Raw genomic sequence first — 14896 nt, 5'->3', positions numbered from 1 at the left:
GAAAATTTTAAATAAATAAAGAAAGAAAGAAAGAAAAATTTTAAAAAGGGAAAAAAGAAAGAAAGAATGCTCACGAAAATGCCATTTCTCTGTTTATTTTCTAGAATCACCACTGGTCTATTTTTTACCAAAGAACCATAGTGACACGCTATTTTAATATATTACCATTAAACTGGGATTGGATAAAATGCTTGCCATCCAAGCATGAAAACAAGAGAGTTCAGATGCCCAGTATCCATGCAAAAGCCAGGCATGGTAGCACAGGCTCACCCTATCACTGGGAGGGATCAGGCAAAGACAGAGATCAGACTATCTAATTACTTCAATCACTGATGTTAACTGTGGACATTTTGTTAGAAAAAGGCCATCATTTATGGTCTACATGGGAGAAACCCCTGTTTATTGTAATTAGCACTTTGCAGGACTGATTTCACCTTCAGTATTTCACCTTTCTACTGATTTCACCTTTCACTATTCACTCACAACACTGCTCTCGAGAATGAAAACAATGTTTAAATGGAAGTAAACTTCCATTGCATCTGCAAATGACATTCCCACTTGGAACTTTTTCTTTTTAGATTTATTTCTTTTTATTTTATGTGAATGGATGTTTTACTTGCAAGTTGTGTCTGCACCATGTGCATGCAGTGCCCACGGAGGCCAGAAGGTAGCAGATCCCACCCCTAGAACGGGTGCTGAGAATCAAACCTGGTATCCTTGAAAGATCAATCAAAGCTCTTCATTGCTGAGTCATCTCCCTAGTCCCTCACTTGGAACTTTTTATATATTTTCTGGATGGGTTTCATGCATGTGCACAATGCCCCATTGACCTCTTCCACCCTCCTACTGCTTCCAGCGAAACCCTTCTTCCCAAGCAATCTCCTGCTTCCGTGTCTTTTGTGTGTATTTGAACCGCTGAATTTCATTCAGATTGTCTATCAACATTTCATCTTGGATGGAGTAGGAGGCTCATGTGGACTTCTATTTGGGAGTTTTAAGATGGTCTTTATTCACGTGAATCAAGGGAATTAAACTGAAGGCCCAGATAAAAATCCACGCATCTATGGACACCGGATTTTTAATAAAGAAGCTAGAAATACACAATGGAAAAAGAACACAACTAATAAGTGGTGATGATCTAACTGTATGTCAGCATGCAGAAGAATGCAAATAAATCCATACCTATCACCATACACAAACCTCAAGTCCAAGTGGATAAAAGACCTCAACAGAAATTCAGATATACTGAACATGATAGAAGAGAATGTGAGGAATAGCCTTGACTACATTGGGGCAGGAGACAACTTCCTGAACAGAATATCAGTAGCACGGGCAATAAAATCAACACTTAATAAATGGAATCTCATGAAACTGAAAAGCTTCTGTAAGGCAAAGGATACTGTGAAGAAGCTGACACAGCAGCTTACAAAATGGGAAAAGAGGGCCACGCGCTCTCTCCTCAGAACGGTGGAGGCCGTGCAGCATTACCGTTACTCTGAGCAAAGAACTGTGGGCAGAGGAAGTCAGGGTTAGAGAGGATTGGGAGACAGATACTTTGCTGTGTTCAAATCGAAGTCAAGGGTGCAAACATGCAGAGCAATAAAACCTTTAACTTGGAGAAGCAGAACCATACTCCAAGGAAGCAGCATCAACATCACCACCAGCAGTACCAGCAGCAGCAGCAGCAACCACCCCCACCATTACCTGCAAATGGACAGCAGGCCAGCAGCCAGAATGAAGGTTTACCCATTGACCTGAAGAACTTTAGGAAACCAGGAGAGAAGACTTTCACCCAACGAAGCCGTCTCTTTGTGGGCAATCTTCCTCCTGACTTCACTGAGGAGGAAATGAGGAAACGTTTTAAGAAATATGGGAAAGCAGGAGAGGTTTTCATTCCTAAGGATAAAGGCTTTGGCTTTATTCGCTTGGAAACACGAACCCTAGCGGAAATTGCCAAAGTGGAGTTGGATAATATGCCACTCCGTGGAAAGCAGCTACATGTGCGCTTTGCCTGTCATAGTGCATCCCTTACAGTCCGCAACCTTCCTCAGTATGTGTCCAACAAACTGCTGGAAGAAGCCTTTTCTGTGTTTGGCCAGGTGGAGAGGGCTGTGGTCATTGTAGATGACCGAGGAAGGCCCTCGGTGTAAGGCATCGTTGAGTTCTCGGGGAAGCCAGCTGCTCGGAAAGCTCTGGACAGATGCAGTAAAGGCTCCTTCTTGCAAACCACATTTCCTCGGCCTGTGACTGTTGAACCTATGGACCAGTTAGAAGATGAGGAGGGACTTCCAGAAAAGCTGGTTATAAAAAACCAGCAATTTCCCAAGGAGCGAGAACTGCACAGCCGGGGTCCTTTGAGTATGAGTATGCTATGCGCTGGAAGGCACTCACTGAGATGGAGAAGCAACAGCAGGATCAAGTGGACTGCAACATCAAGGAGGCTCGTGAGAAGCCGGAGATGGAGATGGGGGCAGCACTCCATGAGCACCAGGTTATGCTAATGAGGCAGGATTTGATGAGGCGTCAAGAAGAGCTTCTGAGAATGGAGGAGGTTCAGAAATGAAAGCAGCTAGAGCTCAGGCAGGAAGAGGAACACAGGCACTGTGAGGAAGAAATCCGGCGGCAACGAGAAGAAATGATGCAGCGACAGCAGGAAGGATTCAAGGGAACCTTCCCTGATGCGAGAGAACAAGAGATACGGATGGGCCAAATGGCTATGGGAGGTGCTATGGGCATAAACAATAGAGGTGCCATGCCCCCTGCTTCTGTGCCAACAGGTACCCCAGCTCCTCCAGGACCTGCCACTATGATGCCAGATGGAACTTTGGGATTGACCCCACCAACAACTGAACATTTCGGCCAAGCTGCTACAATGGAAGGAATTGGAGCAATTGGTGGAAATCCTCCAGCTTTCAACCGTCCAGCTCCTGGAGCTGAATTTGCTCCAAATAAACACGGCCAATACTAAATAAAAGTTGCAGTGTCTAGTTTCCCACAACCCTTAAAAGAAAGGTTCTTTTTGGAATAGCCAGAATTCTACCTTGGAAAAGTGTTAGGGGTTCTTCCCAATAGATAGGTCTTCCCTGCCTGTAATACTCTAGGGAGTATGCTTGGAAGCAAAGGGCAAGGGAGGGGTGTTATTTAACAAATCAAAGTCTGTGGTATATTGCTTTTTCAAGTCTGTTTGGTGCATTCCTGAAATGTGTTGATTGTTGAGGGCCTTGAACCATAGCAAAGTGAACTCAGAGAGCTCCATTAATCTTGGTCATTCCTGTTTCCTTCTTTCCTTCCTTGCTTTCTTCTTCCATCCCTCCCCCCTTCATTCATCATGTTTTAATTACTGTTTCATCTTTATTCCCCAAACCCCAGAGACATTGCCACATATATACCACAAAACCTAAACATCCTCCAATGACCTAGCCCAATTCCTCCACTCTCTCCCAGGTGAGAATTCAGACAAATGTCCACATATATAACCCCTCCGTGTCCTAAGGAAGACATTTTCTCTTAGAGGTTTTCATTTTAGTTTATCTTTAAAAAAAGAAAAAGTCTTGTGTTAACTTGTCTCCATGTTTTTCTTGGGTAAGGATTACTCAAGAATGAATGCCCTTTTCTTACTTATATTGCTGTTCACAGCTTTTCTTGATAGGCCTAGTACAATCTTGGGAACAGGGTTGCTGTGTGTTGAAGGTCTGACAGTAGCTCTTAGCCTTGCCTATCTTAGGTAGTTACACTGTGCATTTTTTTATTGGTGATTGTTTGATTTGTTCCTGATACCTTCAATTTGAAATTTTTCTGAGAAATGGAGCTGTGATGCAGGATCATCTTATTAAAATACATTTGAAGGCTTTAAAAAAATGGGAAAAGATTGTTATCAACCCCATATCCAACAGAAAGCTAATATCCAAAATATATAAAGAACTCAAGAATTAGACATCAACAAACCAAATAATTTAATTAAATATGGGATACAGATCTAAACAGAGAACACAATAGAGGATTCTTAAATGGCTGAGAAACAAAGAAATTATTCAACATTTTTAGCCATCAGGAAAATGCAAATCAAAAGTACATTGAGATTCCATCTTACAACTGTCAGAATGGCTAAGATCAAAAACACAAGTGATAACTCATGCTGGCAAGGGTGTGGAACAAGAGGAACACTCCTCCATTGCTGATGGGAGTCCGAAGTTGTACAGCCACTATGAATATCGATATGGTGGTTCCTCAGAAATTTGAGAGTGAATCTACTTCAAGACTAGTTATACCACTCTTGGGCATATACCCAAAAGGTGCTTCATAGTGCCTCAGGGACACTTGCTCAGCTATGTGGGAGTAGGGGGTGTCTCTGACTTTTTTTTTAACCTGTTCTTGGAACCCTTTTCCTCCTACTGGGTTGCCTCATCCAGCCTGAATATGAGATTTTGTGCCCAGTCTTATTGTAACTTGTTATGCCATGTTCAGTTGATGTCCCTGGGAGGCCTGCTCTTTTTTGAAGGGAAATTGAGGAGGAGTAGGTCTAGGGGAGAGGGAAGGGGTGGGGAGGACTGGGAAAAGTGGAGAGAGGGGAAACTTCAGTCAGGATGTAATTAATGTATGGGAGAAGACTAAAAGAAGAAAGATGGGCTTTGTTACCTTTCGTTTGGTTTTTGCTGTGGTAGAGATAGGCATCGTTCAAACATGTGAGAATTTCCAGCCCTCTTGAAGCACTTTCATTTCTTTTAGCTTGTAAAGGTCAGAAAGGGGGGGGGGTGTTGCAGAGTGAGGGCCAACGTGAGTCAGCCCACCAGGCTGCTGTCACACATCCCCAACTGTAGAGAGATGGGAATTTGGTTTCGGAACTCCAGCACTACAGGAGCATCAAGACTGCTTGCTCGATCTGCTGGGAACCTGCTGTTTCTGCTCCACCCCCACCACACACCCACTCCACTAATACACCACCTGATAACCAACCAGTGCTTATGTGAGGCTATGCACGGTATGCAATGCCCAGCCACGCCTCCTATGTCTGTAAAGAATGGGAAAGATTTTGGAGGAGGGGGTAGGGTAGAACATTTTAAAATTGCAAAAGTAAAATGACAAAGTGAATGCTAAAAGGCTCTTTGGAAGTCATGTGGGCAGCTGAAAACAGGACAGATCTGGAAGTCTAAATCAGAGGGTGAATGGCAGCTCATCTGGACAAGAATCTGCCTATATGTCAGAGGAGCATGGAGTCTGCCTGTTGAAGTCCTTTCGTCCCCTCTTAATTGAAGTAGGAAAATTGGCAGCTGTTTGTGTTTTTACTCAAGGGTAAGTTTCGGGGTCTTGTAGCTAACCTCCAGATTGTTTGGAAGTTTAAATGAGATAGTGGATGGCAAAAATCGACTCAAGACAAAAAGAAAATACTTAGAATACAAGCTAGTGGCATCCAAAAACAGCATTATTTTATTATTCTTCACACTCTGGGTTGTTGAAGAAGAGAAAGTATGTCATGGATGGGGAAGACTGATGGCAGGGGCTTCTGGGATCATCATGTGGCAAGTATCTGGGTCACACAAATTTGATACATCTACCAGACTGGAGAGATAAAGTAAACCTCATCTTGTCCCTCCAACTTAACAAAAGCAACTGTGGGCATCTGCATGGATGAAGCTAACAGTTTAGTGGTTAAAAGAAAGTCACTGTCACCCAGTATTGCTAACTCTGAGCTTTGAGATGGACGTACATGGTCTGTATAGGCTAGTTAGGCTCCTTGAGGATGATGCAAGGACCCCAACAGTCCAATTTTGCACCTATTGGGTGCTAGATGCCATAATCCTCATCTTCAGAACAAGGCATTACAGAAACTCATGGAAGGGCAACCAAGAAATGGCTTGAATCTTCTAGAATAAGTTCTGCCCCAGCAGCAGGGCCCATGCTGCAAGAGGGACTTGGTTCAATCTCCATTTCAGATTTCTCAACAATGCCCCTTCGAATCAGTTATCTGGAACTGAAGAACTAAATTTTCTAAGCAAAATATTTTATTAAGGAGGTCCAAATGAAGATTTTTTTCAGCTTCTCCCTAAAGTCTGGAGTCCAGACTTTGAAGATGGAGGGAGTCAGTAGCCTCAACCAGTTCCCTCATGGGGCGGGGGAGCCTTCTGCTTTATCATTTTTATTTGGCATTTATCTGAGGCTGGAGTGAGGTTAAGTGCAGTCTGGTTTAAGCTGGAACTTTCCTTGAGTTGTTTTGATCTCTTGATTTAGTCAGAAAAGCTAAACAGCCTCATAAAATCCCATGAGCTCAGGTCTGGTTTAAGGACACTGCTTGCGAAGCGGAGAGCTCGTAGCTTCTAAGGCAGAGGGAGAGCAGAGGACACAGTGAGGAGGGACAATGGCCAGCAGGTGGATCTCTGCGCATTCCACCCCACAACAGCTCTTTCCCACATTTTATAGGCTGAGGATTTGCTTCTGTTTGAAAACCCCTAAGGAAAAGCAAGGAAAAACAGAGCAGAATTGAAAAGAGGAGCTATCTGTGCCTGATGCGATATTTCTTAGCAACAGGGACAGAAAGCCACAGTAAATTCTTTAGGGCTTCTGGATCCACAGTAGAAAAGTAGAAAAACACAATCATGCTGAGCGAAAAGGAATTCTTTTCTTCCCACCGAGGCTAATAAAAGTAGAGATTGCTTCTTCTCTCTGGAGCCTGACTTCCTGGAAAAGAGGGTAAATGTCATGGTGAAGAAGCTAGTTTTAGAATCAACTGAGCTGTCACGCATGGTGGCATGCACCTTTAATTCCAGCACTAGGGAGGCAGAGGCAGGAGGATTTCTGTGAGTTTGAGGCCAACCTGTCTACAAAGCAAGTTCCAGGACAGCAAGAACTATTACATATAGAAACCCTGTCTCTGAAAAAAATAAAAAAACAAAACAAAGTAACAAAGAATCAAAGGAGCCCAGGGATGAGCCCAAGGTCACCAGTGCCTAACTATGTGGCCTTGGGCCACTTCCTTAGCCTATCTGAACTCTAGGCTCCTCATGTTGAATGGATGTATTAATAATGAATACTTTCTATGATTCTAGTATAAGACCATACACTGGATGATAATGCCAGCTGTATTTCTTTCTTCATGGTTATTTCCTTGATTAAGTACAATGTGTGAAACCTCAGAAAACAAACACAAAATAACCCCCCAATACTTACTTAGAGCCACATTGTCTGCGGCCTTGATTTTAACTGTGTCAGTATCCCTTTCTCATCCTTAAATCTAAATGATGCACTTCATGAACCACGCTACGATATACATCATTTGCAAAAGTCTTTAAGATAAGAGAAATAATTCCACCATTTATCATACTTTTTATTTAATTTTAAACAATTTAAGTTCGACCTTTGCTTAATCGTCAAACCTTGTTGCAAATTGTATCCCTTGATCAATGCAACTTAAAATACCTTAAAATCAAATATGTATATTTTCCTTACACAGATCCAAAGCATGTATTTCCCCTTAGCTCTACATAATACACTTGCTAGCTTCGCTTCTGAAGTTCTTTGTTTAGGATTCTGCTTTACTGGTACAGAAGTCCCGAAGGCAGAGAAAGTAGCAATGACTGCAGCCTGCAGTATGTCTTCCTGCTGCTTCGGTCACCACAGAACTATACAATATCTGAGCTCAGGGACTATGCTGGTGGCTCTTATTTTTGCTCATTTGGGGAAAATAAAATGCTTTCTAAAAAGTCCTATGCACTTGGCTTTTGGTACTGTTTTATATTAGAGATAAACCCCAGGGCCTGCTAAGAAAACACTCTGGGCCAGCCATCTGTCACTGGGATGTACTTTTGAGACACTTTATACTGTTTCATTGGCTAACTATAAGTCGTAGTTAGGGTTTATATTGTTGTGAAGAGAGACCATGACCATGACAACTCCTATAAAGGAAAACATTCAGTTGTGGTGGGTTGGTTACAGTTTCAGAGGTTCAGTCCATTATCGGTATGGTGGGCTATGGCAGCATGCAGGTGAACTGGTGCTAGCGACATCTTGATCAGAAGGCAACAGGAAGTAGACTCTCAATGGGAGTAGCTTGATCATAGGAGACTTCAAAGGCCACTCCCACAGTGATATACTTCCTCCAACAATGCCACTCCTACTCTAACAAAGTCACACCCACTTATAGTACCACTCCTTTGGGGGGCTCTTTTCTTTCAAACCACCACACTATAGCTAAGTATTATTCTAAGCATCCACTTACATTATTTCATTAAGTTTCCACAGAACCCCTATATGGTATGTCACTATATATATATATGGGTTTTTGAGACAGGGCTTCTTTTTGTAGCTTAAGAGCCTGTCATGGAACTTGCACTGTAGACCAGGCTGGCCTAGAACTTGCAGAGATCCACCTGCCTCTGTGCCACCACCACCAAGCAGTTGTTGCTAATTTTATAATAGTCTTATAAATGAAGCAACTAAGGCATAGGCAGGTTTGCAAACTGTGAGCAAGTTCCTGAGACTAGTACGTACCAAAGCTGCATCGGAACCTTGAACTTCGTTAGCTTGCATCAAAGCTCTCTTTCCTGTCTGTTCAAACTGTTCTCAGTTTGAAGCTTCTAATTTTGAATTTAGCGTAAAGCCCAGGTTCCTGCCCTTGGGCCTCAGACACACTTTCCCCGACCACAGATTTAATCCTGGGGTGGCTGAAAGCCGAACCTCTGAAGCAGCTAATCTTCATGGTTTCGTTCATCTTAGTCACCTTGACAAATTTGGGCTCAGATGAAAGAATTCGGCAGAGTTGCTTCTCTGGCAAAGTGAGAGCATGTTCAAGAAATTTAGCAAAATACAAAGTGAATATTCGGACTCTGAAACTGAGATGAAACCAATAAAAACACTAATAGTGGAGCCAAGGCTCCCAGAAGCTGCCGGAGACTCTAGTTGCTATAGTACACACTCTTCACCTTTGCTTTGGGGGCACAGAGCTACGCTGTGAAAGACCGAACCCAGTGAAAGTTTACTTACTTTCATTGCCAAAACTGGGGTAGGCATATTCATGGCCATAGATTTTCTTATCTGGAAAAGAAGAAGAAGGCATGAATGGAGATGAAATCTTGGGCTGGAGCCTGGACCACCCCAGAGGTCCCAGATTGCCTGTCCTTCACTTTATGGACACAAAACATCATTTCTCTTATGGGATGTTGAAAACAGAAGATTCTTCTGCTCGTGAAGCATCCTTTAACAACTTCTTTCCATCTCCCAGGCAGAGCTAACGAAGGATCTCTCACATATGAATTCTGGACTATCAGACACCAGAGAATGCAAGCAATGTTAACATTGATAGCGGAATGTGAAGTCTTTCTCCAGTTGAGGCTTAGATGCTAAACATTTCTGTGAATGTGTGAAGCAGTCTCGGCAAAAGATAATGCCTGCATCCTTCTTTGGCCCTGATGTGCCTCGCTTCTAGTAGATGCTCACTAAAGGTTTGCTGAATCAGATTGGAACTTTCTAGAGCTGCTATGTTTGGGAAATGCTGATTTGCGCCATCTGCTTTCTATGCAACTGTTGAAGCAGAGTTCTGCTGTGTGTATGCATAGATATACATATAAACACAGTTGTTCTCATTTTCATTCTGAATCCAGTCAAAGATTTGTGAAAAAGAAGACAGAAATATACATTTTCAGAAGTTTCTTAAGCATGCAATTTGCATGGTTTCTTTTCTCTATATGTAGCTAATCAAACTCAGGAAAGAGTGGGGTCCTATTTTAATGGGAAATTTGTTTTTAACATGGGACATAGTGTCAGACTTGGTGGGCTATGCTGAATGGGCCCTTTGTGGACTATATGCTTATTCACAACAAGGAGAACATCCAGTGGTTTCCTTCGGGTGTGAAACCACAGATATGTATGGATAAGAAAGTTGTGGGAGAAAATAATTCACCCAGGCTACAGGATGCTAGAGGATGCAGCCTTGGCTTCATGAAAGAGTATGGTATATCTTATATCTATCAAGCATTTCACAAGAAAGGCCAATCTTCTGGCAGAGTGCATCGCTATTTTGGTGAAAGTACAATGCGCTTAATTCTCCCCCATTTTTTTTTCTTCCAAAAAAACAAAAGCGACGAAGGGACTCCTGTTTTATGGTGAGTCTTTTACATCTAGATTCAATTTGGTTTTTTGTACAGGGGGAGAAGAAATGTTCGGGGTGCAGAAACCCAAAGGAAAGTGAGTTGGAGAACAGGGTGCAGGAGGGAGTCACAGGCAGCCAGATACTGTTGTATCTGCAGTCAGCTATGGGGCGGTCTCTCCAGCTGCTTTGAATTTTAATGTGTGGAGCAGATGGTTGGTGTAGATGGCCCTTGTTTTTGCCCAGGAGTCTGGCATCATTGCAAGTTGTCAACCTGTTTGGAGAACAGAGTTAAGAGCCTGTAGGTACGTCAATAGAGCTCTGTTTTGCAAATAGATTATTCAGTGGAGTGGAGGTAAATATGAGACTCTATGATTTTAGGCATAAGCCCATCATTTTTTCCAGGACAGAGCCAAGGCAACAGACTGGGGAGATTATTTCAGGCCAAGCCTGCCTGTCTGCCTGTCTCCTTTGGCCCATAAGCTGTGTGTGTCAATGTGGCCTAGTGAAAACATATGCAAGTTTTAAGTAAAATCATAGATGAGATGGCGGCAGTCTCATCTATGTCCAGAGTGGCGGTATTTGTCTTAGTCCCTTATGCCCTGCCAACTCACTGCCAACCACAATGACCTTGCAAGTATCTGTGAGCGTTTCCTTACAGTGCTCTGAGTTGAGAGGCAGGTTCCCGTGCAGGCCCGAGCTTCCAGCTGTCTTGGCAGGGTTGCAGTTCTCCCTGGCGGCAGGTTCCAGAGGACGGTTTAGGTATCTATCCTGCTGGAGTAAATGTAGGAGGGATCCGCGTCTCCCGTCAGGGTAGACCACTGGAGCCGGAGGCCTGTTAGGGAATACACGAAAGTAGGCAGCCTCTAGGAAGTCTGGCCTTGCTAGAGAGGAAAAAGGCCACATCTCTTGAGGATGTGCAGCGGGGGTCTTGGGAACAGACAGCAGATTCTGATCTAGAGCCTTAGGACCACATTTATCCAAGCTGCTGCTGCTGCTGCTGGCGCCATTTGCTAGAGATGCTTCTGGCTGTGGCTTTGTCCAGGAAGGCGTGAGATGCCACTGATTTGGGGGCATGCTGCAACCTGGAAAAGATTCAGACATTATGTTAAGTATTTTCTCCAAATGTTCAAAACAGAAGTATACTATACATAGTATACATCAATATATATAATTTATTTTTATTATTTGTATTGAGAGAGGTGTGTATATAAGTGCAGGAGGCCAAACGATAACTTTCAGGAGTCAGTTCTTTCCTTCACTGATAGGCTCAAGGCATTGAGCTGAAGTCATCACACTCTCTTGGCAACAGGTTTTACCCACTGAGCAATCGCTCTAGCCCCATAGTATATTTTTGACTTAAAGTAAGCAGAAAATGTTTTTTAAAAACTCACACTAACCACAGTGTCCATAAGTAGCTACTGCCACCTCTAGATTTGTTTATATTGTTTTTCATTAAAATATCATGAATATCATTGAACATAGTAGCACATGATTATAATTTCATGCTCAGGAGACAGAGGCAGGAGGATTGGCTTGAGTTCAAGGCCAGCCTGGGCTATACAATGAATCTAAGAGCACTCTGGGCTACAGCAGATGCAGTCTCGAGAAACAAACAAAACAAACATCCTCCCACAGCAATGAATGGAGGCAAACACAAGCCTTTTTCAAGTTACTAATTTTATTTTTTTTTTATTTGTTCAACTATGTTCATAGCAGTACTATTTGTAATAGCCAGATCCTGGAAACAACCTAGATGTCCTTCAATGGAAGAATGGATGAAGAAAGTGTGGAATATATACACATTAGAGTACTACGCTGCCATAAAAAACAATGACTTCTCGAATTTTGCATGCAAATGGATGGAAATAGAAAACGCTATCCTGAGTGAGGTGTCCCAGACCCAAAAAGATGAACATGGGATGTACTCACTCATAATTGGTTTCTAGCCATAAATAAGTTACTAATTTTAATGTCATCATTTCCTTCCACAAGATTTATGCACAAGCTTAAGCCCAGAAAAATTAAGGTAAAAACATTAGACATTTGTTTCTCTCTTTTTTTTTTGACTAAATCCAGAATGATTGCAGAAAGATACAACATGATTTAGAACAGGCTAAATTGGAAGGGCATCCCATTTCAGAGTCAGACACAGAAGGCACTATGGCTTTGTTCTGTTCTGTTTTATTTCGTTTTTCATCAGGACCATTTTCTTTTGCTTAAGGAAAAAGTTGGATTTTAGTCCTTTTTACTGAAGAAGCCTTTTTGTGGTATCAACTTATTTGAAAGATTACCTTATTGCTAATACAAACACGTTTTTAAATGGCTGTATACTGTTCTACCATAAGTCAGTGATAGACTAAGAAAGGTTCCCTTTGTGGACAGCACAGTCAGTTGTTTCCATTTCTCAATTATGTTACCGACATCTCAGTGAACATTGTATGTGCATCTTTGCACCCGCGTGAACATTGGCTCCTTATGAAGTCTTCTGTAATGAAGCTCTTGTTCCACTGCTGCTATTGGTTAGCTCTATTGGATAGCTGGTACTTTAAATATGGCAGATGGGAGGACTCCACAGAACTGTATAAAGAAATTAATTCTTAACTGTCTTGGTCTGTCACACAACTCTAGGAACTGAACCCAATCTTAGGCATGAAAATGGTAAGAAACTGGGCCATGGTAGCTAAGCATAATGGGCTGGTAGGAAACGAAGCAAGAACAGTGAATGCTGGATAGGAAAGCAGTTGCTTGGTCCTCACTCTGCAACAGCAGAATGGTTGGAGTCAACAGATGACCCTACTTCCCCTTGTCAAGGTCATGTGGACTGACTAACAGGGATGGAATCTCCTTAGGTTCCTATTCCAATTGTACCTGGGACAGTAGCCGACTCTGAGATCACAAATGTCTACGATAGCCAAGACCATGAATGGATGTTTCCCATTCTCAGCATCCACTCAGGCGAGAGTGGGGAAGGAAGTTCTGCCAGGTGATGCTTAAATCCTGGAGCCTCTCATCTATCTAAGATAACGGAGGAGTGGGCAGGGAGGGGAGCGTGACCGGGACGACAAAAGCGAGTCTGTCTGAGACACTGCTTCCCTTTCTCTCCACGGGCACCTCTTTCAGCTCTGCTCAACATTTAGTTTGAACGGATTTTGTATAAAATGAAAAAACCATCTTAGAGGCCAGTGCAGTGCTGCTGGAGTATCCCTACCCACCATGGTAGCTTTGCCTGTTATATGGATGGCAAATCCCATATGACACAGGCATTCTGCTCAGCATCTCGCACCCCTCCCATCGAGCCATGGTCCTAGTAGGCTCCTCTAATAAAACGAAAGACAGGAAAATACATTGCGACACAGTCTCAGGGGTTAATATTACTTTTGAAAGTTGGTATTTCTAGCAACTAGATATCGGGGCACCGTGTGCCCTGGAACAGAATGATTAAGCTGATTTCATATAATCAGCATCCATGCTTCTTATTTAATGGGAGTACTGCATGTCCTAAGCACAAATTAGAAACAAAGCCCAGCCTCTGACAACAGGGCAGTTTCCGTCTGGACGGCTTTACAGATCTCATACATATGCCTCGGGTGCTCACTGAATGTCTGGGATACGGAAAGCAGGGCCACAGAAGGTTTCCAAAGCTTCTCTTAACTGTTTCTGTTCTAGTTAAGGGGAGTTTGGCAGTACCATTGTCCATTGTCCAAAGGCCCGTGTAGTCACTGGGGGTACCACAGTACAGTTTCCGTGGAAGAATGTGGAAGTGCACATGGGATTTGAATCTTGAAGTCAAAGCACTCCAATATTGTGAGTCGTCTGAGGGACCTACTTTTCTAGATCTGCTTTGGATGCTTGTGGCCCATTGAGTGGAGACCCTTCATTGGGTGGGCTACTCTTCCTCAGGGTTCTTGGGCAACTATGCCTGTAGCAATGCCCATCTGCTCTGTGGGCACAGGGTGACACCTTAAACCATACCTTGGACTTTCTCTAGGTTGCTGATGCAATGACTGTCTTACCCAAGTGCCTCCTCTTAATTTCTTCTGGGTGCATGTGCAAGAGACCCCAAGTGGTGACTCTGATACTTTCTCAAATCCAAAACGACATGAATGGGCGGAGAGCATTTGAAGGCTTGGATTCAGAGCCACTTGAGGTAGATAGGAATTTTTACTTCGGTGAGAATATAGCTGACTTCCAATCCATATACTCCAACCCTAAGCATCTAGACCCACCTCTTAGTCCCACCCAAGACTCTACAATTTCTGAGGCTGGTCAGTCTGAAGACCAGAAATGTTCAGAAAGTCAGAAAGTTCTGCTCTCTCCTCCTCACTATTTAAGCTAAAGTGGTACCCACTCCTCCCTCCTCATAAGAACAGTCAGAGATACCACCATTCCCTCCCATGCACACTTTGGAAACCCCAGAACCTTCAAGAAGGCCTTTGTTGTACTATAAAGTTTGCACCCAAATCAGGGAATGATCCCACCTCCATGCTTGGATGAGAGCCCAGACCTTCTATTCTGGACTACTTTCTAGACACACCAACTCTAACATCATCCTCCTAGAAATAGGAGTCTCCAGGCTAGAGAGGATTCTGTTACTCTCTGTGGCACTAACCTGCTTGTTCCCTTCACAGCAGTGTTAAGTCATTTCATCAGGCACTCTCTCGTTCACTCACTAATGCTCTTTCCCATTACCCAGTATGAATGGAGTTAGCTCATTTCTCCTCCCCACCATCATATCTCTGGGAATTCTCACCATGCCTGGCACATAGCAGGTCCTGGCTACATATTTCAATGAATGCACACACATATATTCAAATACAA

The 14896-nt window shown here is 43.1% G+C and overlaps 1 protein-coding gene and 1 pseudogene across 1 annotated transcript in view; one reads left to right on the top strand and one right to left on the bottom strand.

Moving 5' to 3' along the window:
- The first annotated feature begins 1559 nt into the window (after positions 1 to 1559).
- LOC101997463 lies at positions 1560 to 2968 on the top strand (annotated as a pseudogene).
- A 5574-nt stretch (positions 2969 to 8542) lies between these two features.
- The window catches only part of Vgll1 (vestigial like family member 1), a 13517-nt gene continuing 7163 nt past the window's right edge, over positions 8543 to 14896 (bottom strand). The window contains exons 2-5 of the mRNA XM_013350485.1: positions 13165 to 13200; positions 10690 to 11160; positions 8974 to 9024; positions 8543 to 8757 (exon numbers count right to left, since the gene is read on the bottom strand). Coding sequence (XP_013205939.1) covers positions 8543 to 8757; positions 8974 to 9024; positions 10690 to 11160; positions 13165 to 13200 — 773 coding nt within the window. The remainder of the gene's footprint in view (positions 8758 to 8973; positions 9025 to 10689; positions 11161 to 13164; positions 13201 to 14896) is intronic.

This window comes from Microtus ochrogaster, chromosome X (genome assembly GCF_000317375.1).
Source record: "Microtus ochrogaster isolate Prairie Vole_2 chromosome X, MicOch1.0, whole genome shotgun sequence".
In the NCBI taxonomy this organism is placed as follows: domain Eukaryota; kingdom Metazoa; phylum Chordata; class Mammalia; order Rodentia; family Cricetidae; genus Microtus; species Microtus ochrogaster.
This window is presented reverse-complemented; position numbering and strand designations above follow the sequence as displayed.